Genomic DNA, 26819 nt, shown 5'->3' on the forward strand with positions numbered 1-26819 from the left:
TCAATCATTTCAAGCACAAAAACAGCATGTAACATTAATCGAAAAATCAATTTAATTGAGTGTGCAAAAAGGTTGTTGATAAAACTAATCTCTTTAACTTCATGTAGTGATGACTGATGAAACAAACTCGTCGATATCGTCTTTTGAACGAGCCAAAGAACAAGTCGTGACCAAATGTAGTATGACCCGCGATCATGAAGTTGAATTCCACATTGAGGTTCAAGTTGCTCGCAACTCGCCATGCCAGGTACATCAGCATGAAGTTGTTCTTATTCTAGCCACTACAACTACAACATGTATTATTCTCACTCCTCCCTAACTCGTATAGAGCCAGAACCTAAGTAAGACAGCATAGAAGTAGATAAAAGAGACATTGGTATGTGATAAGCTCATTGGAAACGCATGTACAGCCTCGTCTAGTAAATAATTCGTTTGATGAGGGAAAGCTTTATCAGTAATGCCAAACATTACTCATTTCCTCGTAGTTGTAAAGTACACTGGTCCGGGCTGTAGTGGATTTGACGGATAGTGTACCTAAAATAATATGCTACCAATATAATTAAAACTATAAATTTGTGTGATTTATCATGTTTCAAGTGAAGAGCCTAGAAAAATGCAGTCATAAGTCGGCATACAGATGGTTGACATTTTCATTGAAAGTTGCATATCTGTTGAGCCCATATCAAATAAAATGTGGAGGCAAAATCCAACTTTAGCTTTCTTTATGGACTCCTTGTAGTAGAGGTGAGCTTTGGATGCTGCCAACAGATGTGCTTCCTGCAGTTTCAGCGCAGTCTCCTTCTCATCACTCTTTACCGTGCTACTACAAATAGTCAACACAAAATAAACCTAGTGCAAAAGTTTCAATCTTTTCAATTACATGTACTAAATCACATTCTTGTTACTTAGTCCAACAAGTTGGGTAAATAGCTGTCTGGCAGATTTTTGAATGAGTGTTAATTAAGTTAATAGTTGCGTGTCAAGCACAAGTTAGACGTAAAAAAGCTTGTGTAAATCTACAGAAAATAATTTATAAAAGTAGAAGAAATCTACAAATGTAACTAGACTTAAAATTATAAAGTTGTTACTTTGACATGTCCAGCACAAGTCAGACCTTGTCCGACAGCAATGCACTCCTGGAAATAAAAGCTTCCAAAGTCGTTTAATGCTGCACACACTTATGGGAGTTGAAAGGCGACCACAAACTGCTACTGCTTCAGAGTATCTTCCATAGACAAACTTCTTCGACATATGGGAGGGTAGAACTTCAGTAGCCTTTCTTGAAATTCCACTAATTCGACCAGGCAACACCAGAAAGTTGATCATGAAAGTCTGAAATGCTTTTGATTGTTCATATGTGATGTATTTATTGTTCCCGCGGTTTAGTTTTCTTGGCACAACTGACTTAACATTCTTGTAGTGAGCCATGAGCACTTCCAGCTTTGTGACACCAATGGTATGCAAGTATGCAAATAGAAATCTGCATATGGGTAGTCCTAAATATCGATAGTCAGTTCTCGATTTCTGCCTAGGGATGTTTGCCAAATTTTTTCTAGAAATAGTCACCTTACTAGAATGAAATCCAGTTTCTATTTTGAGAGCAAAAAATCTCCAGTTCAACACTAGATAATTCTGCACATGCATATTTGCACTCAGTCACTTGTTTATTCGAAAATTGAAGAATTCAACAAGACTTGCTTGGGCCTAGCCTACAGTTACAGAAACTCGAGTGTTGAGGCAAGCATTTTCTTCCTCGATTCTGAAGCTCATCTGCATGCAAAAATTCTCCAATTGCACTTTCAACTCGAACAGTTTCTTGCTATTCTAAATGTCGCACTACCTCTTCATAATCTTCATTATTGTCAATTAGAGTATCTTCATGTCGTTCATCATCATCACTCCCTTCCCTGTCAATGCTTTCGACATTGGTTGGAATACCAAATTACTCAGTAAAAGTGTCCAAAATGTCGAAGTTATCTTCAAAATAGGCAAAGAAGAATCGATTACTTTTACCTGACGCCATTTTCAGTACTTCCGATTTAGTGTAGCAATGGTTTTAAACAACCTTTTCCGAGAATTGGAGGCTTATATTGGCTAAAATAACTTGAGATTCAGAAGAAGCACTCTTTGATTCGTTCGGATGCACGTGTTGCAAAACTCATTACTATTATTATAAATTCTCAACTCAACTTCGGGATTTGCGACATAACCATGGTTTCTGAGATTGCAACGCAAATGTTCTCTGTTGGGTAGTTTGCTGTTTGGGTCACTTTATCGGGCATTCAATTTCATCTACATGTAAAATTGTTCATGCTTCAAAATATGCTTCCTTGAAACTAGTAGAAGCATAAAATTTGGTAAGCTCTAGAGTTGACCCCAGCTAATTCTACTCCACTATCGGTATGCGAAAGTTACCCACATTATAAAAATATTGCTGACTTTCCTTGCAGCTTTGCCAAATCGAAACGCAAGCTCTCCATTGAATGGGTGGTTTCATAGTTTAATTAGCTTTGCCAAGAACTGATGATGTCCAGATCTAGCATGGCTATAAAAAATAGTTCAAATAATAGGCTCCTTGACCAAGGGAGGTAATACCATATCAAATTTGTGGCAATTTGCTAGGCGAGTGTAACAGCGCAAATGTTCATCTGTAGTCGAGTGAAGAGGTTGATATATTGCTCTTCCGTTTCACTCATACATTCTGCTGTGGTTGGTTTTTCAGTCTAAATTGTTCTCTCAACTGGTGATTTGAACTTTTATTTTTGGGTACTAGCGTCAACTGAAATTAATTTGAAGTTTATACATGCTCCATAAGCTTATAGCTGATGTTCTTACAGAGGGCAAAAAAATCAAAAAATAATTACCCTACCAACCAATTTATTAGCAGTCGCATATTCATCCGGAGAAAGTTGCTTGTGGTAAACTCTAGTAGCCTTGCCTAGTAAACAGATGTCATGAAGCTTGGACGAATGGTCTTGATCCTGATGGGTATCTAAAGAGCATCAAAGCATAGACATAATTTTTCAAATACTTCTGCACAAGATGAAAATCGTTAGCATTGTTGTATAGTTCTCAATCCAGCATCTGTCTGACAAGAACGGACAATCATTATGCATTGCAGTGTTTTTTGATGCAACGATTTTAGCAGTATCGCATTTATTATTTAAGTGTACAACAACTAAAAATAAAGTCATAAGTAAAGCAGTATTCATTAGCCAACTTTGAAAAATAAAGAAATTGCCAGTCCAATTTATAAAAAAGTCAATTTATTTGACAAACGATATTCATGTACTCTTCACATCATTTTCAACGTCAAGTCACCGAGGTTTAATCCATATTTGCCCCACGTCTGCAGTCCCTAAGTTTTTGCAGGGTAGAAAAGTTTGTATATTTAGTCCTTCACCAAAGTAGTTAATGCTCCTAGGGTTGTTGAGTCATGGCTATGTGGCTTTTTTCTTCACAGGTAAATCTGGAATAAAAACAGTTGCCTATGAAAGCGATTGATATGAACAATAGATGCGTCGGTTTCTTTTGTACCAGCGTAGACCAACATTTTTACTTATGCACAATGCATCAGCAAGGTCTGCAATAGCTGTAGCCAATACATAGGCTGTCCAACGTCTATACAAATGGCGCTTTTCGTGGGTGTGTTGCCCGGCTGTAACCTCTGCCGTGTGTTGAGTGTTATCTAGTAGCCAAATTTTTGGCCATGATTATGCTATGAAACTTCCCGTTCCTAAAGGTTTTAAGCTCTAAAAGTTTTGACTTAATTTTTGTTGTTCATCTTTTTTATTCATCTGTTGTAGTTGTTAAGTTTTTAAAAAGGTCCACCTAAGGTAATATGGTATGCTGTTGATTGCCTCAAATGAAAAGCATTTTTTATTTTTTAAGGATTAAATACTATAGATTAAAAGCAGGTCTGCATATAACAAAACATAGCAGTTTTCTGGTATAAAGATAAGCATTTAACAGTAAAAGGATGAGTACATACATATAATACTAGTTGTCAGTAATGTAAGTTACTGATGTTTAGTTCAAGGCTCTTCAAAGGTTAACCTTATAGTTAATTTGTTAAATAGTTATTTGTCACACGCAAGTGTTTTATTTAATCCTTTTGCTCAATCGTATAGCTGTAATAGGCAGTTTAGGTAAATCAAAAACTTAACACACTTCTAAGACTACAACAGATAATGGTATGTTAGTGTGTTCATCAAATAGCTGGTCATCATCAGATGGGTCTTAACGCAGCTACAGTTTGTACCAGTACTAATTACTTCAAGCTATTCAGCACTGTGATGCTCGCCTGTTCAAGTCAATCATCATTTTATTCCTACCCAAACTCAGCAAAACTTCACTTTCTTGAAGCCACTGATTTAGTTTCTTGGCTCAAATCTATGTAATCATAAAGTAACCTCACAACCTTAAATGTTACATTGTGATGATGTTAATGAAGTGGTCAGCCGAGTTACATAAGTACTTGTAGCCTTCAGAGCCTTAATCAAGTACAGCGTAATTTATTTTACTATAGGCTCAGAGGTAGTTGACATGGTCAATTATGTACCTACCAGCAGTATGTTACGTATTATGATGGGTATCAGCACCATCAAGTGACACGGCTGTGATAAGGAAAAGGACTGCATCCTTTCAATCAAATTATAGGCTGAACATTTTAGAGATTATACCTTCAGTGTCAGCATTCCTTATAAGAGTATATACTAGAACAAGTGTGTGTAGGTTCATCTTGTTTTAATTTTTTTTAGGTTACCTGATATACTGCTGACATGTCGAATTGGAACAAGTGGCTCTTATCTATCGCTGGCTCGATCATCGCGGTCGCAGGTGTTGGATACATCTACAGGTATTGGCTGCGTCGAAGAAAAATCGGTGTGATTTCAAAACTGATTGTCTATCCTGTCAAGTCATGTAGAGGCATAGAGGTTGATGAGGCTTTATGCACTCCTTACGGACTAGCTCATTCTGCACTAAGGGACAGGTATGTTTAGTTGGTCGAAGGCTGGCTAAAGGAAGTGATGTCATGGTGTCAATTGTCAGGTTATCTTAAAAAGCATTGTTTGATTTGTTGTATGCATATAGCAAAGCAGTACTTGAGGCACTTGAAGGTTGACTTGCAACAAAATTCTTATTACAGTTATTTGATATGAAAAGATTCACCATGTCTTACTTTGCTGTTTTGTACTTGCAAACTATGTGGAAATGTGATTACAAGCTCTTAAAAGCTCAAAAAGGCAGAGTTAATCGGACCATCACAAAACCGCCGTAGATTAGAATCTCTTTCCAAAACAGCTCAAATGGGACGTAGTTGTACAAGATGAATTTTGTTTACACTTTCACGCAACCTCATTCGTCGAAATATTTTCACAAATATACTTCATGCATTCAATAAAACTATGTCTACTGTTATGCGTTTATTTCATTGTCATTGTAATGCTGTCATTTTCAGCACTGATATCTTATAACTTACCGAAAAATTCGTTTAATTTTTTAACCTTAGCTCGAAGGAGTACAAATCATTTTCTGATAAACATGGCGAGCCTGTTGGTCACCTGCGATAATCGAAAAGTGCTGCAGAAATTATTCGCAAAGTATGGGTCACATGATCAGATTACAACTAGACGATTAGACCAAGCCGAAACAAAACTGCAAAGCATCCTTATTTGATATGGGCTCTTCGGTAAAACCCAAAGGTTTTGTCATAAACTAGTGCTACGAGAAGTTCTATATTCCCACGACCAAACAAAAGCAAAGCGATTGATTGGGAGATTTATGATAAATGCACATGGGCACACAACTCCTGAAAAATTATCTGTTAACGGTCGTCACCAAACCCTTGCAACGAAACCCTATAAACAAATTTAACTATTTTTCAGTCAAGTCGTTTAAATATAATAATGATACAAAACGCATATAAACCTATTTAAATATGTTACCAAGCCTTTGAAAGGTTACCGCAAATTCCTAAAACTAACCAATCTGATCGGATTATACACAAATAGACAGATTAATTTGGACGAAAATCGCCACAAAACGCTTGAAAAGCTTGGTTTAATAAAAGTTAATACCGGAAATCGAAACGCCGAGCGACAGAGAATAGAACGATAAAGTGTGCGCATTTCACGAAAAAATAACGTGCACATTTCACCCGTCTATAGTGTTGTTGAAGGTTTCTGTAATTAGCGTAGGAGTTTTGAAATCGTTTCATTTCAGTAAAGGAAATGACGATGATATTTTTTTCTAACGATTTTTATGAGATTACGGTATTTAATTATAAGTTTGGATATTCTTCTTGATATTGTTAGCTATGACGTTTTGAAATGTAAACAAAATTGTGCATTGGTTTTCTATTATTACTGTATTACTATTACTAAGTTTGTGATATTCTTTTTGATATTGTTAGCTATGACGTTTTTAAATGTAAACAAAATTGTTCATTGGTTTTCTATTGTTACTGTATTACTATATTAATAATATTGGTATTCTAATAATATCAGTGCATTTTACTTCTAATATTGCATTTCTTCTATTGCAGGAGGAGAGATATAAACGTATAATCTTTTCCTTTTATTATTGCTGTTTGTCATGACTAAACACTTTTTAAATAGATTTTCCTAAAGTCTATATAAATATCACTTCGTGATATAGTTAGCTATGACGCTTTGAAATGTAAACAACATTGTGCATTGGTTTTATATTATTACTATATTAATAATATTGGTTATTCTAATAATATCAGTGCATTTTACTTCTAATATTGGCCAATATTGCATTTCTCCTATTGCATGGGTAGAGATACAAACATATAATCTTTTCCTTTCATTATTGCTGTTTGTTGTATATAAAAACACCCACACTCAGTACATTACAGCTACCATTGCAGTTATTCTATTGCACAACAGTGCCATTTGACTGCTAATATTGCATTTCTCAACCATCAGTACCCTTTCTTTTTTCCAATATCACTTTGGTCGTGGGCTGTATGACAGGGGAATTTCTAGTGAGCATTTTATTGGCCTTTCAGTTTACGTGAAAACATCACGTGACAAAACAATAACCAAATGTAATGACTACGTCAGAGAAAAATACTGATTCCGATCTCGTTTTTGTGAGCGGTTTCGTGATGGCTGCGATCAACTGTTCCTTTTTGAGCTTTTCAGAGCTTGTAATCACATTTCCACATATTTAGCACCTACAACCATAGATATAGTAAACCCTAGATTGGCGAATAGCTATCATTACAATGAAGCAAAAGTGAGGCCTATAATTGCATGTTGTTCTCATGACGTTACGTCGCAGTGATGTGCATCATTGCAACAGAGCCTTCAGCTGAGCAATGAGTTTAGTAGTGAAAGCATGCTTGTCCAACTAGTTTTTAATGGTGCGTTTACACTGGCCAACACCGACTCCGATTAGGTGCCGATACCCCGACTCAGACAGGTACCTCAGACATTTCACGTATGGGTGCCGACACCGACTCCCCCTTTACATTGCAGCGATCGAAGTATTTTTGTCGGTACCAACAGGCAATCACAGCGCTTCGCCGTTCTGACCTTCACCCGACTACGCGAAGACGAGTACACATAAAAATCAACGCGCTTGATCTGGAAAATTATATACTAGTACTACACTACTACTACTGCTCCTACTACTACCGCTAGAAGCAACTACTGAATGCCGAGCAATGAATGATTGATGAGGCAATGAATGTCCAAGCAAAGAACTGTACGTACAGTTCTTTCGTCCGAGTAATTATAATAAATAAAATGAATATTGAAGAAGATTGAATGGTGAATGTATATTAGTGGTAATAGTAGTGTGGTGGACGCCGGGCCAATACTTTACACTTCTTGTAATTATATGTTTGTATATATTTTATGTCTGTAAATATTTTATTATATCTGTTGTTCTTTTTATTATAGCCTTGTTACTCGTTATGCTATCAATTGTCGTCGTTTATGTTGTCATATCAACGCACTAGCGGGCCTAATTATTGGCCATTTAAACATTGTTAGCCGGTGTTCCTACTTGGCCCCGTTAGCCGGAATGGGCAGTTTTTTTTGTATATAAGGGAGCAGCGCTCACTTAGTAGACAGAGCAAATGGCTGTACACTCCTCAGCTAGTGAATTTCCTTCGCTAATAAAACATTGAATGAAATCACACGCAATTTATTTCTGTATGAAATAATTTAAGTAAGGGCCGGCAAATTCCTTTACAGTAGTGCTAGTACTAGTAGTAGTCGTACAACTGGCTATTCACTTTTAATTAATTTAAATAAAAGTTACAGCAAACAAGTCTGTATCGACTTGTTTTATCAACGAACTAACTTGACTTTTTGGTACTCTCGCGTTCACATCGTTGCTAGCCATGCTGGTTCACTATCAGAAAGAGCACGAGGGAAAGTTTAATGACAGTCTCCTACCCTCTCATTAAACCTACCCCTTTCGTTTCATAAACTTAGCACTGTCATTAAAGCCTAGGCCCATTTAATCAGAGGCTCCTAGCTTCTGATTGGCTGATGAGCGTCCGATTGGTCGGTGCAACCGGGCACTGCTGGGTTTCACCGACACCGACTTTCAGATCGGTGCCGACACTGATCTTTCTGTTCACACCTACCGACACCGACTCATCAAATTTGTCTGTGCACGACAAAATCGGTGACAAAATCAGCCAGTGTAAACGCACCATAAGTCATAAACGTTACAATACGACCAAATTCTTGATGAAATGTCATCAGAAGAGACTACAACACCCCAGGTATGTGAACCCACAATACAAATTTTAAATATTTGGTAAACCTAACCTTTGCACGTGTACTATATCATTGGTTCACGTTGTAAGAAAATACTGGAAACAAACCAACTACCTACTCAACTGAACTCACTTGTCTTATCATGGTCTCATAACAACGAACATACCTTTCTATGATTATTCTGAATTGAAAGTTAAGTGAATGAATGCTTGGAACTATCAAAAGAAAGAGTTTCTAGACTGATTACAACAACATATATTACAAACTTGTCTCTCAGCTGATAAGGTTGTAATCTAGCTTGGCATAATTGATTGAATGAATTTTTTGTCTCATTCCAAGTCATGTAATGATATCCATTCTACCACATGTATGTATTGTTAATGTTTAGGCTAAGAAAAAGTCAAGCCGCAGCTGGTGCTGTGCCTATGGATGTTCAAGCAATCTTGAGAAATGCCCAGATCTGGCATTTCATCGCTTTCCAAACGAGAAACGAGCTGAGACCCGTAATGCTTGGATAAAGGCGGTGCGAAGACAGGATTGTTCTCCAACATCAAGCTCTGTATTATGCAGTGAACATGTTGAGAAAGACCGCTACAAGGTTCCACCAGGTATTGGAAGAAAACCAATGGTAAAATTTGATGCAATACCTACAATATTTACAGCTTATCCAACCTACCTTCAGCCAAAAGCTGTGAAAATACAGACACCAACCATAAGAACAGAAAGCCTGTCGAAACATGGAAGAACTTCTCAGACAGCAGACAGCACCATAATACCTGACCCTGAAAATACTACACCTGGTGATACTACTATCCATGATGATGAGCAACCTGCAGTTTCTAGCAATCAGGACACACCTACAGCCTCGACAACAAGCTGCCGACGCGGTGCTAGACCTAAACAGCCTGCTTCACACGTAACTCAATATTAAAAAGAAGAATCAAAACTCTACAGCAGAGAGTCTGTTGATTAGAGCAGAGGAATAGCATTCAAAATACTTTGATCACAATACTGAAAAAGGACAATAAACTTAACAATATAGAGCTTACATCGCTGGATGGATGTCTAGGAGAATTATTGTCTCATGCACAGCGCATGCTACCAATCTACTCAAAACTATTGTAAATCGCTATGTTAAAATCAGAATACACTATGCCGCTTCAAAGCAGGAATCTAGTTCAACCAGCCTTAGACAAAAGCTATCTCATCTAGTTATTTTCAGTCATGTCTAATGGGTGTTTAATACAGTGGTCCAACTTAACTGCTTCTAAATCTCATTTGATTCATTAGTTGTTATTAGTTTAATTTCTATTTGGTCACTCTTTGTATTATCAATGATATAGAAGCTTCTAAATCATTGGTATTATCCATTACCATGTGTCTAAGATTCCTGCCTTTCTCATCCAAAGTCAGTTTTATATATTATCAATAAAATATGCAGTTTCAGATGCACAAATATGGAAAAATTGAGCAGTTTTAATGCTAAGTCAATAGGAGTTAATAATAGATCAGCTGATTCACTTTACACATCACCATGACGTTGCATCTTGCTAATTATAGGCCTCACTTGTTTTGATTATTCGCATATCTCGGGTTTACAATATCTATGCCTACAACATAACAGAGTAAGACATGGTGAATCTTTTGATACCAAATAACTGTAATGGGAATTTTGTTGCAAATCAACTTTTAACAAAACTGTACTTGACTAAACAGTGCTTGTAGGTACTTGACAAACAGTGCTTGTAGGTACTTGACAAACAGTATTTGAGGAACTTGACATGGCAGTACTTTGCAGAATAGTGCTTAAAAGTTATCATTTGGAGTGCTTAACAGAATGGTATGTGTTGTACTTAGTAAAACAGACCGTGATGTATTTGACACACAAGTGCTTAACTTGTGTGCAAGTTAAGTACACAACTTAAAATGCACATAAATTGCGTGCAAGTTAAGTTGTGTGCTTAACTTTCACACTCCTAAACTTGCACACAAGTTAAGTGCAAGCTAAGTTGTGCTTAACTTAACTGTCTGTGTTTAACTCTACTTAACTTTACGTTAATTAACTGGTTTACTTGCTTTAATATTTGTAACAAAATGAGATACTTGACAAAACGGTTCTCTCGTACTTTAAAGCCTGATGGCAAATTTGTGTAGCATATGAAATTATTCAGCTTAAACCCAAAGACATCTACTAGTTGAAGCAAATATGTCTTAACTAATTGTGTCTGATTGACTTCTTTGAAATGAGATATGGATAAGATTGCTCAAGATACAGTTTTCATATGAGGCTTGATAAAGGGGCTTAAGAAATGGGTTTGAATGGGATTTGTGAGTAAACCCAACACTTAGGTTAAAATATTTAGGTTGATCTTTCACTTAATATCTGGTCTCCTTACAGATATAGGTAATTTAAACACTATATGTCAAACCATTTATTGGATTTTATTGAATAACTGTTAACCATTTTTGTTAATGATTCTCATATGGTATAATTTGGAAAACATTTCTGTTTAAAATGAAATAATTGCCAATAAAGTAATATATATATATAATAGTAAGTTATATACTTATATATAGATATTTGTTTATCTACTATATAAACGGCAATCGTTGTCTGTCTGATTGATTGATTGTCCGCCTTATAGAGCGGTCTTTCCTTTTATCGTCGTACGAATTTCGGTCGTACGAAGCAAACTGAATTAATATGTGTAGTAACGGTAAATAAATTATAGAGCGGTCTTTCTTTTTCCATTCGGTCGAACGAAGCCAACCGAATTAATATGAGTACTAATTATCGTAATTTCGTAATATCGTAAATTTGTAATATGGACTATTAGCCGCTACTTTTCTCTGACGATTTGAGCCAAAGGGCTTATATAAAGGTGTGGCGATTCTGTTGTTTTTCTTTCACCGCTCGGGCGCATTAACCGAAATCCCCGATTAGCACGCTTTTTAAACGGCAAATTTTCTGCCGTGTTAAAAAGCACCTTTCCTGAGTTCTGCGGCCTATACAAAGGTGTCTATACAGCTATACAAATGTACTATTCATTAAATAAAATAAATTAACGAGTAGTTATTTACATGCAATTAATATTTACTGCCAACGTGTACCGAGAAGGTCACGTAAACGTTTGTTTCTTGGAGCCACTGGAAAAACGCATTTCTCGCCTACTAAATTTCCACATCAAAAAGGTAAGTGTTTCTTATACGATGTTGTATTGTCTATGAATTGCAACATCTCCACTACTTAATAACGTTGGATTTGCCGCTGTTCGTGATAGTGGGTCATGTTCATTTCCTTCAGCAGCCGAGTTACTAATTTTTTCTAGCTACGAGTAGGCCTACTGTAACTTACTATTACAGAACTTTCACGAGTACTCCGAGGGTTGCGATACGCTATTGTGAAAAGAAAGAGAGCAGGTGCTATCGACTTACTGTCACCCTGCATCAGCCATGACCAGCTATACGTTGCCTGCTCAAAAGTAGGCACACGCCGAAAACTGTTTCTTCATACGCCCGACAGAAAAACCAAAAATGTTGTCTATCCGCAAGTGTTGCGTTGAACTAAGGGAGAGAGAGAGAGAAAGGGAGAGAGAGGGAGAGCGAGGAGGAGAGGGGGGAGAGAGGGAGAGAGGGAGAAAAGGGGAGAGAGGGAGAGTGAGGAGGAGAGGGGGGGAGAGAGAGAGGGAGAGAAAGAGGGAGAGAGAGAGAGGGAGAGAGAGAGGGAGGGGGAGAGAGAGAGGGGGAGAGAGAGGGAGAGAGAGAGAGGGGGAAGAGGGAGGGAGAGAGAGAGAGGGAGAGGGAGAGAGAGAGGGAGAGAAAGAGGGAGAAGAGGGAGGGAGAGAGAGAGAGGGGAGAGAGGGAGAGGGGAGAGAAGGAGAGAGGGAGAGAGGGGAAAGAGGGAGAGAGGGGAAAGAGGGAGAGATGGAGAGATGGAGAGAGGAAGATGTAACTGCATATTTGGAGTTGTTTTACCGTATGAAAGACAACTCTCAATAAACCTTATGCTGCCCGTGAATCTGCTCCTGTAGACGGGTAATGCAGCTAGTATATATATATATCTCAGTGTTTGTCTGTTTGTCCGCATGTGCAGTTGCAGCGATAAGGTTTTATGAATGGAAAATCCATTTTGCACAGGATTTAAACTTGGAACCTCCAGTTCTGCAGACAGGCACTTATCCATTACACTGCTCTGTACAACTGACTATACTATTGAATAAATTGTTTACATACTTATTACACTTACGATTTGTCATGGCTTCAAGCTTAACACTTCATTGCTTGACTCTTCAGCTAGCGTTAATGTGAAACCATTCCAGAAGAAAAACGTATGCCCATACGTGAGAAAATGCTCAAACTCACATGGCTAACAAGACTATTGTAGTTAGTATAGAGCTGTAGGAGACACTGCAGCCGGACAGTATGAGTTACACCGGAATAAACACAGTAGACACAAATAAACTTAAACCTTTATTTAAAAGTTAGAATGGTAAATGTTGTATATGTTGATTAAAAGTAAATTTTCTGTCCACAAAATATTTTAATTTTTACTATATTTTATCTATTCCATGCCGGGCATTCCCCTATTATATGGTATATGTAAATGTAAATTGGCAGGTACATGTATATATAAATTGTATATATACATTGTATATATACATACCTTGCCAATTGACATTATAGAACAATGTTATGCAAAAGGAGCTTTTTCTTTCAATAGAAATAATTTACTTTTTTTGTGTTTGTCTCTTTAAACAGTGTTGATAAGGTTAATATCTATTTATATATAACTGCACCATTTTATTAACTTTTTTATCAAAAAGCCTCAAGAGCCATAAGTAAACATATGCTCAATTTATTATAGGCAGTTTATGGTGGCTGATACTGAGAGTGGAGAGTTCATCTCAGCTAGAACTTACCCTAGTATTGTTCTAGTCAGATGCTCTCTCGACAGCGACGCTAACTGTCTGCTTCTCGATGCTCCTAATATGACGCAGCTACAGATCGATCTGACCTCTCCACGTCTTGGCCAGAAAACAACCGGAACGTAGGTTTAAATTTATTATGGAGAATTAAATATTACCAGAGACAGAATTCAGTGTTACATAGTCAGGTTTGCATTTAACAAGAGTGTAATCATTTGATCAGGTATCTATGGCAACAGGGGGTCAATTCATTGCTCACATTGTTAGATTTTGCAAAAAGATTTTTACCGTTCTAAATGCTAATGGTGAAACAAAGTTAATGCTATTATGGTCAAATAGAGCCTTGACAGTCTGGTGGGCTGTAAGAGATCCTAGAAATAATAGGTGTAATAACTATGAGTACAATTATTCTGCCAAGCTAATTGATGGTCGATTGGTGCAGATGGTAGAATGCTGAAAGCTGTGAGTTCAAATCCTATATAATGCAATTTTTTTTTAAACCTCCAGCCGCGGTTTCGAAGGAAAGGACATGGCTCTTATTATAGTGAATTATTGTAGGATTTTGCAAGATTGAACTGCTGTGAAAAGTAGCCTGTCTTTGAAATCAGTATTCAGTTGTCTATTTTTACAAAGTTGTTAACTTTCTTGACTCTCTTCCCAACTACTTTTGGTGTTTTATCTAAACAATATTGAATACATGGAATTTGTCATACAAGAGCAGGGCTAGTCTTATAATGATCAAGGCTTTCCACAGACCGGTGTTTTTAAATTGTTAAGAATCATATTCATGCAAATAAAAAAGTTCTGAAAGTGTCGACTTTCTTTTTACTGTTATAGTAAGATAAAAATATTTTCCATATATTTAGTTATAAAAATTTGTTAACAGGGACCTCAGGCTATATAGTTTTAACTAGCTGTGTTACCAGGCGTTGCCCGAGGAATAAAAAAATCTTTGGACAAAAGATTGATTTGTATTTAACATATAACATTTCCCATTCCATCTTTCAAACTATATATCATGAGAGAAGTGTTTTGTGTAGTTGAAATAAATTAAGAGAAAAATAAAAACAACTGTAAAGGTTTTAAAACTTTGTCAAACAACTCTAACTTTCAAGCTATTAGCCTGGCACATTGCCAATGGAAAATTCCAGTATGCTAGTTAATAAGCGCTAGGCTCCTAAAGACGGTAGGCCATGCCATTGCATCAGCATTCGCTATTCTAATCATAGCTATAGCTGGAGGGACGGACATACTTTGAGAAATATATATATATATACATGTATTTCTCAAAGTATGTGTGTCCCTCCAGCTATAGCTATTATTAGAATAGCATAGCTGGACAATGCTGATCTACTTGTATATATACAAGTAGATAAACTCAGATTTTAGCTGAAATTCATGAGATGGGTTTGTAGATTGTGATATCGCACTCACATCACTTTATAAGTACTGTTTGGTGGCAAAGACAACTCCATTAAAAACTGGATATTAAAATTGCTGAGAACCCGTTTAACAAACTTGAATATCAAAATTTATGTGCTGTCATGATGACAGCAATTGCACTGAACTATAATACTAAAGAGTCTGCTCTCTGCCCGTTAAAAATGAACTACACAAAATTGTAGCAAATTTTATCGAAAAGTATTAGTTTTTGTATCGTTTGCGATTGTTTTTGATGTTGGAGGTAATCCGACTGTCAGTTGTCAAGATTAAAATCAAAAACCTGATCGCGGTTAAAACGCTCGTATTTAAGTGAAAGTGCAATTGTGGCATCCATAGTGGCACTTCAGCTAAGAGACTGACAGAATAGAGACAAGTAACACTGCAACATGATGCAATAGTTGATATCAATAGCGAGAGACGGGGAGTCGCACAACTAGTGATGTCACTTCTGCATGTATTTTTCTTCTACGGGTTTTAACCGTGGTCAAGTTTTTCAATTTTAATCTTGCGACATCTTGGCAGTCAGATCACTTCGAACATCAAAAGCAATCGCAAATGATAGAAAAATATCGACACATTTGAATAAGATTTTGTGGAAGTTCATTTTTAACAAAGCTGTGCAGAGCTGGTTTCCAAGAGCCGGCTCTGTATATCGTCATATCCCTATGTCATCAAAACTTTTATGTCATCACCTTCTAGTGTTAGTTGTTAGCCATCTATAGTCTGCTATCATCGAAATATCAGATGGTAGCAGCTTACGCTTGGATTATCTACAGTAGTTATAGCAGCATATCCTCGGATTATCTGATGATAGCAGCTTATTTTCGGATTATCTGATGATAGCAGTTGGTCCTTGAATTATCTGATGATAGTCGTTCATCTTCAGATTATCTAATTACAACAAATTATCCTCAGATTATCTGATGATAGCAAGTGATCATTATATTATCTGATGATAGTAGTTCATCTTCAGATTATGTAATTACAGTAGCTTATCCTCGATTATCTGATATCAGCTTACCCTCAGATTATCAGACGATATTAGCTTATCATCGGATTATCTGCTGATAGCAGCTTGTCCTTGGATTATCTAATTATTGCAGTTTATCAGATTATTTAATTATAGCCTGTCCTCAGATTACCCGACGATAACAGCTTATTTTCAGATTATATGATGTACCTTTTGTGTGCTATAACTTACTGGAATTCTTCAAAGTAGATTTTAATATTTATGCTTTGTGTCTTACTTTATTAGAGTATTTTCAAGCAGTGCCGAGGCTTTTGACTGCGGAACTGAGGCATCTGATTGGTTCACTAAATATTTGAAATGCAGAGCTACTCTTCTCTTCTTTGAGCCATTGATGTGTGACAGAAAGGTCGAACCTACAGTCGGCCAGGCATATAATCGACAGTCTCGACCAAAAGAAGATAATGCTGTAGTAAGTACTGGAATTAGTGTTTATTTCAAATTGTAGACCACAAATTAGTTTTCATGATGTGATTCACTTATATATTCGTATACCAATAGGAAAGGACAGCAGCTTCTTGTTACCGTAAACGTCTAATCGAGCGCCACCTTCATTTGAACCCCACTTTGACATTCTTTGATCTTTACGAACTCATAAGAGCAAGTGATCAGTAAAAAAGTGTCCACAAAATCATACTAGTAATGACTCGGTTACATCAATGATATACAGCCCCCCCCCCCAAGGATAGGCGACGGCTATCATATGGGCGAGGGTTAATGATCGTTCTCTGTTAGGATTGTGCTAGCCTGGGTTTCAGAGCTAACACAATTCCCGCGGGGCGGTCACGTTGCCTTGTTAGGTTTTGGAAAACGCGACTCGCTGTTATCGTGTCATTGGCTTATTCAGTCAGTAGGCCCCGCAATTCACAATAGCAAACATTGAATTTCTACAATGTAGAGGTAACACCTAACTAAAAAAATGGATCCATGGAAAATAAAACATTTCAAATTATTTACTTTTACTAATTTTGAAATTGGTAGGTGTTGTAGTATATGCTTAAAGTTAAATATAATTTACACAAAATCACCCGAACAACAGTCTTTTTTTCCTAGTTTTTGATTAATATTTTGCCATCCTAATATAAAATGACAAAGTCTTTCATCGTTGACACATTGTTTTACCTGGCCAATAAGATGGAACAGCAGGCAAAGCTGTGGAGTGTAGTTTTAATACTCAAAATCTAAATATAAAACCGAATTTGAGCTATTTTACGGTTGCGAATATTAATATCGTGAATGCTTGTGAATGGCAAATGACTGATCATAACGGTGACAATATTGGGCAACTATATTTATTTGACAACAAAATGAAACCAACAGATCAGGAAAATAACCACTATTGTTCATAACATTTGTAAATATACAAGGGGCTTTATTCAGCATATTTTTTGTTTAAGTGCTGTGTTCGGGTTCATCCCAACACAGCTCGATCATTAAGCCCCGCCCATATGATAGCTGTCGCCTTCCTTATGGGGGATGTATATCATTGGTTACATCAATAACTATTAATTATTTCGTTATTTCTGTTCGTATCAAAGTCTGTTTTCCAACTCCAAAGCTTTTCGGTTTTATCGTTAAACCTTTGGAAGCAACACCAAAAAATAATCAATAATTGTATCAGGCTAATAGTAATTCTTTGTTTAATGCAGTCTTGATGCTTTGGCACACTCCTGTACATTTGTTTTACAGCTCCTCCTAGCTTCTGTTGCCACCGAGCTGCCCTGTTAAACTTATATAGATCTCTTGGTTTCTCTGAACCTTTTCATCAATGTGCTTTTGCCCATCAATTTCATCTATCAAAGATAGTAATGCAAATGTCCCTTACAGCTGAATGCAGTTTTGGGCATTGTTTAAAACTATAGGTATTACTTGAAAGTAGACAAGAAATATACTCAAAGCACTCCTCAAATCGAAATAGGAATGACTGAAGCGTGGAAAATGTTTAAAATGGAATAGCTTGCGCAGCATTTTCTTGCGCATCATTTGCATGTGCCATTTCCATCCTTCGCGAGAATGAAATATTTGATAAATATTTGCGAGTAACAGATCTTGCTGTTCCATTTTGCGGACCCAAACATGTGGATTAGCGTCGTTATGGAGACAGTAAATGTGGATTAGCGTCGTTATGGAGACAGTAAATGTGGATTAGCGTCGTTATAGGGACAGTAAATGTGGATTAGCGTCGTTATGGAGACAGTAAATGTGGATTAGCGTCGTTATAGAGACAGTAAATGTGGATTAGCGTCGTTATGGAGATAGTAAATGTGGATTAGCGTCGTTATGGAGACAGTAAATGTAGATTAGCGTCATTATGGAGACAGTAAATGTGGAATAGCGTCGTTATGGAGACAGTAAATGTGGATTAGTGTCATTATGGAGACAGTAAATGTGGATTAGCGTCGTTATGGAGACAGTAAATGGTCATGGTAGTTATTATAGCTTACCGGCACCTTGACAGTTTAGTATGCAATGTGAGAGTGTCTTGTTTACTAATTTTGCATGAAAAATGACTATCTCCACAGTTAAGGGTTTGATTGGTGCATGTGTTAAAGTGTTGGCCCACAAATCCAAACGTCGTGAGTTTGAGTCCCGTTTATAGCAACCTTTTATCTCCACTACCAACTTTGGTGACGGTGGATACGACTCTTCATAGAGTAATGATTGTTTCATTTTCTCTTGTCTCTGCTGAATGAAGTGTTTCTCTAACCTGGTCTTGTTGTCCACTACTCAAATGTAATGTGCACAAAAATCCTTTTACATACAAAATTTATTTATTCAAAAAATTCTTTAATATATACTCAGGCAACTCATATTGGTCTGGTTATCTATATAATTATATCATAAGTGGTCAACGTAGCCTTTGACAGTACAGAAACCTGTACTGTCAAAGGCTGTACAGGTCTGTACTGTGAAAGCTGTTTCATTGCAGCTGTAGTAGCCGTGCTAAATCAAGCATGCGCCGGAGGCTTTAAACTGTGGTGTAGGATTTCATATTACGAGTATTTCACTAGCAGACTGTCTGCTGTTATTACCAGTTCTGCCTTCTTTGCTGTCTTCATGCTCTTAGCTGTTGGCCGCCTGGCAAATGATTACTGGGGTGATCGTACCTGTACCATTTAATACCAAGCTGCTACTTGTAGAATTATTTTCATGTGTGTGCTCGATAGCGAAGCTAAGTGTTGGGCCCGACATGCCTAGTAAGGTCGGTAGATTAAACCGAAATGTAAAGAATTACTTGCTTTGCTATAGAAGAGTTATTCATTTCATTATCATCAACATTCATAATTTGAGAAATTGCTTGTGTAGTTGTACAAAAAAATATAACATGAGCAGAGGAGTACATCGAGGCCTACAATAGCTGGTACACGCAAATAAAATATTGTTTATGATTTGAAATGTTATGATACTACCTTATGCTGTTTTTTGTACCATCCACATTTTGCTTAGAATAATAGACGTACTCCCGTTGCTGTAGATTTTATTATACTTTTATTATACTTATTATACTAGCATTATTGGCCATCTTTGACCTTAATGTGTCCACCAACATTTGACATGAGTTTTTAATAACTAGGGCAGCGGTGTTTTCCCACCGAACATCCTTTGAGGGAAAAACTTCAACAAAACCACTGTTAAACTTGGCTACAACCGCATGCCAAATATACATGTAACATCTGTAATCGTTGGTCAAAGAAAAAAATTTTTTGAAGCAAGTGACAAAAGCCAGAGCGGTTACAACTGCCGTTCAAGCATTAAGACAATAAGCATTAAATAATAAGACAGAGACATATGTAGGTTTGGCCGAAGGAGATTTTAAAACCAGGTATAAAAATCATCAAGCAGCTTTTGATAATACCAGCAAAAAACAGTACTGAGCTGAGCAAATATTTCTGGTCCCTCAAAGATAACAACAGAACATTTAACATAGAATAGAAAATATTAATATTAGTATAAAATTCCAATGTCGTATTGCGAGAAGTATTACATTCTACATAAGCCGGAGTTGCCCACCCTCTGTAAAGAGATCGTAACTGCCTGTAGACATTCAGGCAAGCCCGGTCTCATCTAATAAAAACATAGCAAAACAAATTTTTTCTCCTTCACTGTTTCGCATCAGTTAAGGAAATCAAGCATTGTAAACTTTTTAGTTGAAGAGCTCTTTTTAATGAAACGCATACCAGACAATTGTTTTGAGTTTTTGTTCACTACATTTTTAACAACTTTTGTCTGTATCCCATGAAATAATTGGTAGTAAAGTTTGTTTAGTGGCCATTTTATACACCTGTATTCCTGATACTATTTATGACCACAACTTTGCCTGTTTTTATAACAATTTGTTAATTCTCAAAGTGTGTTTTATGTCCATATATCGTGTGTCTGCATTCCGGCTATAGCTATTAAAGTCTTGGAAATAAGTAACCGCACCGAAGAAGATTTGATCTCCCACCTTACCGTTGGGTCAGTCCGACACCCTACCCAATAGGCCACAGAGAATAGGTTGTTAGCTAGCCGATATAAGTCGCTATATGGGTGCACATACCCAGCGGCTTTGCGTACCACTCAGGGTAATTGCGTAAGTGAGCGATTGTCATTACGTAGCTCACTAAAATATTCCATTGGCAATAATCAACAATCTGCCAGGCTAATAGCAAGTGGCAGGCAACTCTCATTACTTCTCGTTGTTTATAAGCTGATTTTTAATACCCGGGCAACGCCGGATGGTGCAGCTAGTATATACAGTGTATATATAATTATGCTTATATATATATGAAGACTAAAATAGAAAAACCAGTGATGTCACACTTTTGCAGTTTTGATAAAATTGATAAAATCAATTTTTAAGTTTTGACACTGTATCCTGCAATGAAAATACAGTTTATGACAAAGATATGTAAGTTTATTGACAGATACGTAGTTTGGTACTTACAAAATAATGTAACATTTTCAACTCTGGATATTGTTTTTTTTGTAATTCTGTGGACAAAAATGAACATGCATGTTGGCAACGGACATCACCTATTTTTTCATATGAATGTGCTAAAAATATTTTGCTCAATAAAAAATTATATTTTTCTACTATAAACTATATTTAACTATAATATAAGTACAGTAACACAACCAGTAATTATTAGCAGTTTAAAGCTTCACTACAAAGTCTAAATTTTATCACTATTTGCTGTCTCAACATCGCGGGTTGTAAGATTGTCAAAACCGATTGATTCTCTAATTTGCGAAATCGTTTAAGGACCTGCAAATCTTGGTATTTTGCTTTGCTGATTGGCAATGAACTGGTGGGAATGCAAGTTGACCGAGTTCAACGAGAAAGCTTAGATGGTTTTCCAATAGTACAGTTGTATGTAACTGCCATTCCATGATTCTCTATAAGACACCATGAGCTTGCTTTCCGTATTCGCAACTTTCACTTGACGTTACATTAAAAGGTTTAGGATTTTTGCGAGCATTTGGAAACAACTTTACCGAATCAGACGGTAGATGTACATCCAATTTGCAATTCACCGCATTCACGTCTCGATCACGTTCTATGTAAGAATGTCCACGCATTGGATGGCTTATTGTGATTATATTAAATTTTTTTTCTCATGCACAAGCCCATGAAAATAGCGAATGAGTGTGTAATTTTTGTTCTGTCCTGCGCATCCATCACAGAAGTAATTTAACTTGTGACCAATGTGACCTTCAACGAGACCTTCTTTTCTTCACGTTACACCCAGTTATTAGCAAAGATAAATAGGAATCTTGGTGATTCTTTGTAGCGTAAATTTAATTAAAATCAGTGAACAATTTCTGCCTGTCAGCTGCGCACATAATTTCGAAGCGTTTATACCATTTGCATAAGCAATTTTCTCCTGTTGCGTGGCTAGAAGTATTTTGCTTTCTAGTCTTTTCCTGTGCATTACCTGTTTTTCTTTGTTTTCTAGGCTTTTCAGGTCATTCTGATTACTCAAATCTATCTCCAGATGCCATCGTTATTAATAATAATTTAAGCCTTACGCATCGATCGTTTCTGCTAGCTAAAGCAACAGTAAACAATGCAACACCGCGTTTACGAGCAAAATGTTGTTTGATTGGTTGGCTGTTGGACTTAGCAGATCTTTCATATTACGGCTTGAACATCTCCTGTTTATTCATTTGAGCATAATTTTTAAACACAGATTTCCATTAGACAACACTGGTTTCTCCAATTTTTTAATCACCATACAATTCTGCAGTGCCAAAACTACAGGTAGGTAGCGATAACTCCAAAAAACCTAAACTCCGACAACACTGGTTTTTTCATTAAGATTTTCATAGCAAATATTTTCATTTTCATTTTCACAGTAAAATTAACCTATTCCACACTCTAGTTGGTTACATATATATATATATATATATATATATATATATATACAGTAGATGCAGTATGAACAGTCTCTTGCATGAAAGTGCTCAATATTAAAATAGAGCGATGTAAAATTGAGTAAAAATGAAAGTTAAAGTTAAGTTTAAAACAACTTTATTACTAATAGTTTCATATTGCCATGCAATAATCATCAAATCATTCTGATGATTATTGCATGGCAATATGAAACTATTAGTAATAAAGTTGTTTTAAACTTAACTTTAACTTTCATTTTTACCCAATTTTATATATATATATATACATATATATATATGTATATATATACATATATATATGTATATATATATATACATATATATATGTATATATACATATATATATACAGTCAAACATGGATAACTCGCCCACAGATAGCTCGAACACATGGTTAATTCGAACGGTTTCTTTGGTCCGTTCCCACGTAATGATAAATTGCTATAGATAACTCGAACTCAACACTGTTAACTCGAACTGTTTTTTCCCAACGGTTACCAAAACGGTTGTTATCGCTTTAAAAAATCACTTTATTCCAAGCCATAGAGGTAAACCTCAACTTTTCGTAATTCATAAGCATCGTTATTACCACCATCGGCAAAAATTTTTGTCAACGACTTTTCTAAAGGTTTGGTGAAATTTGATTTATACCAAACATCCGCTTAGCGATCGCCCTTCGGAAGCGAGGTAAAGTGAGGTAATCTTTGCATAAACTTCAAGAAAATCGGCAAAATTGATCGTGGGTAAAATGCTCAAAAGAAAAAGATGTCTTTTCTTTTGAGTATTTCAACAACGATCAGGTTTTGCCAATGTCAATCTAAAAAACGTCCTGGCAATAACATCACCTCAAACAACAAACCAATCTCAAGTGATGGAAAAATCTCTATACTTTTTGATGAAAACGTTTTAAACTTTACATTAGAAGCATTTAATCTGAAACAAGCCATTTGTGCTTTTGATTTATATTATAGTTTGTATATGTACATGTATCTACTAATAAATAAGTAAATACATGGACTTGTGACAGTGCTCTGATAACTTGAATGCTCTGATAATTCGAACATTTTCGCTCGGTCCCGTGAAGTTCGAGTTATCCATGTTTGACTGCATATATATATATAAAAATATATATAATATATATATATTATATTATATATATATTTATAATATATATTATATGTATCAATATATAATAAATTTATTATATATATGTATATTTTATTATATATATATTATATAATATATATATCAATATATATATATATCAATATATATATATCAATATATATATATATCAATATATACATGTATATATATCAATATATATATGTATATCAATATATCAATAACACACACATATATATATATCAATATATATATGTGTTCTCCTTCATTTAATTGGGATATATATATATATCTCAATTAAATAAAGGAGAACACTTTGGTATTTGAAACCATTTATTACTAAATAGTTTCATGCCTGTTGGTATTCTTTGCATAAAATGGTTAGCCGAGGAATACCAAGAGACATGAAACTATTTAGTACTAAATGGTTTCGTGTATATAGCCAAACCTACCAGTAGGAAGCTGCGTAACATAACAAGTAATCTCTGTCAACTAGCAAAAGTAAAAACATTAATTTTAAATAAATTTGCTGCATTCGTTGTCTTTTACAGACTATGTTCTCTGATGGTTACCCTTACCTCATATGCAATGACAAGTCTGTCGGTCAGGTCAATACAGATATTGGGTCAGAGGTTGTTACTTGGCGTAATTTCAGGCCAAACATTCTTGTCTCTGATACGAAGAGAGCCTACGACGAGGTAAGAAAACTCTAGTCTACTAGCTGCCATTGGTTGAGTAGCAACTCGTTTGACAGAATACTATGAAAGGTTTTTACAGGATGAGTGGAGAGCTTTAGAAGTAAATGACATCAAATTCTTCTGCGAGAAGCCGTGTGGCCGCTGCCGTCTCCCCAATGTCAACCCTTCAACTGGAGTTGTCAATCCTCGTGCAGAACCTTACAATACTCTCCGCAAGTAAGTCATATTCTATAACCACAGGTTTCTAGCAATCATCAATTTGGCGTGGTAACTTTGAATACACAGTGGGGTCAAATTCCAAATGTCTTGAAAACTTCTATTGATACTTCTTTGAAAATAACATCATTTAAATATCACAATAATTCTTTTTATCTAGAACTAAGTGCATTTAAATTAAACACTGTATGTGAAACACAAAATCCATATTTCTTTTTTATTTATTTTTTTTTTTTTATTTCGATTCAACTGAGAGATTCAACAGAACTTTTAAACTGTATAATTAATATAACTATACATGATTATAAATTATAATTTATATAATAACTGATAATTATTATTATAATTAAATATTTTATAATCTTTAATTATAATTTCTGCAAAGTTATAACTATATATCATAAAATTATAATATACTGGCAGTCACATGCGTTGTGAGAGATTTTCATGTGTAATAACTATGCGCACATGTATTCTTATACAGTATATTGAAAAGTGGTTGAATGGAGCAGATGGTGGTGAGCCTGGCTGGGAATCCAAACGTCCAGCAATGATTCCCGTGCGGAATAATCTTTTTTCCTATAGATTTTAGCATGGCTTCGGTCGGACGGACACGGCTCTTATTTTAGTAAATGTGTTGCATTTTCAGGTTTGAAGTGTTGTAATTTTTAATTTGATATCGTCTCGTTGGTAAAATATAATTACACTGTGTGCCAAATGAAGTCCCTGAGCCAGATTTTTAACTCAGTTTTCTAGATCAGTAAATCCTATCCTGGGTTCGATCAAGTCTTAGAGGTTCAGTAATCCCGTTTCATGTGTTCCATGAGCCTCTGCCTTGGATGTTTTGACACATCAATTCATACCAATACACACTGCGTTGCTTGGCCATCGCTGGCTGCAGATTATCATGTCACATTGTTTTTCATATAAATGTGAATAGCATTATATATGGTATATAATCAGTGCTGCAAGTGGTTTAGTGCTATCAGGCGTTAGCTGGAAATGGACGAAATGAACAAGTAGGGTTTGGCAAATGTGTAGAGCTTATGATTGGTAAGGTTCAGGAGCTCCAAGGTTTATAATCATTGTAATAGATAGATTTTGCATGTATTAAGTAAGTGCAGGTAACTCTGAATATTCTAAGTTTTTATAGTACACACATAAGTGGGTGTCTCTCATTTTTTCTCTTACAGAACTAGAATGCTCCGGAATTACGATGAGAAATCTCCTATGTTCGGGGTCAACCTTATCTTGGACAGTAATGATGGAATTATTCGAGTAGGCGACAGCCTCTTTTCTTCTTAGTAACTAGCTGTCTGACTTGACAGCAGCGGCCAGTCATTCGACCGGTCTCGTCATTCGATTGACCGGAAAAGCTCCGAGCAAGCGCTCATCTTCTGCATGTCTATGCACTTTATAACCCATTTTTTATACCCTTTTATTATCCATTTGCTTTTGACTGATGGTTTGATACAAATATTAGTTATATTCATAAGAGGTAGCAGGTTTATTCTAGTATTGTAGCTCTATTTGATGTCCTAGTATGCATAGATAAGGTCTAATGAAACAAAGAAGGGCACATACACTCTAATAAGCATCCTTTTTACCAGATTCAGAGCTATTATTCATGTATAATTTCACATGGGCCCTTTACTAAATGGAACTATAGCCTACGGTGTCAGAGTGGCAGAGGATTAAGGGTTTTTATGCTACCCTCCCCTAAAAACTCTAAAACAAGAACTTACTCTAATGATGATAACATATAAAATTACCGTAAAACCTCTAATTGAACGCCACCTCTATTTGAACGCCACATCCAATTGATGCACTAGAGAAGAAGGGTTGAAAACTAGAGCACCATGGCGTTCAATCAGGGGTTTTACGGTGAATTCATTAGCATTTCAGTTTCTCGCAATGATTCTGTCTACATGTTTCCTAAGCTGATAGACATCGAATATTTGTTTACTCTCTTGCGAATTGAGTAAAAAAATTGTTTTGATTTATTTTCGTTGATCTGTATTTTTGTCACAACACTTGGATCAGCATGTTCATAAGTCCATTGTACATCATTTGGACGGAGTATTTTAGGGGTCAAGTTACTTCTGCAATTAGCATGAAATATTAAATTCTAAACCTACAAACAACAATAATAGTCTACAAAAACCATGTCAAACCATACAAATATTGATTGACACTAGAATCTAAATATACAAAAATATCTCTTAA

At 36.0% G+C, this 26819-nt stretch overlaps 2 protein-coding genes across 2 annotated transcripts in view; one reads left to right on the top strand and one right to left on the bottom strand.

Moving 5' to 3' along the window:
• Nucleotides 1-26819, bottom strand: part of LOC137401118 (cytochrome c oxidase assembly protein COX16 homolog, mitochondrial-like) — a 386239-nt gene that overhangs the window by 64919 nt on the left and 294501 nt on the right. The gene's annotated exons all lie outside the window — the stretch shown is intronic.
• On the top strand, nucleotides 4765-26791 carry LOC137400035 (mitochondrial amidoxime reducing component 2-like). The gene is made up of 6 exons (XM_068086343.1): nucleotides 4765-4993; nucleotides 13630-13812; nucleotides 16389-16572; nucleotides 24231-24377; nucleotides 24457-24593; nucleotides 25787-26791. The coding sequence occupies exons 1-6, from the start codon at nucleotides 4782-4784 to the stop codon at nucleotides 25896-25898; spliced, it is 975 nt and encodes a 324-aa protein (XP_067942444.1). The 5' UTR covers nucleotides 4765-4781; the 3' UTR covers nucleotides 25899-26791.

This window comes from Watersipora subatra, chromosome 7 (assembly GCF_963576615.1).
Source record: "Watersipora subatra chromosome 7, tzWatSuba1.1, whole genome shotgun sequence".
Lineage (NCBI taxonomy): Eukaryota > Metazoa > Bryozoa > Gymnolaemata > Cheilostomatida > Watersiporidae > Watersipora > Watersipora subatra.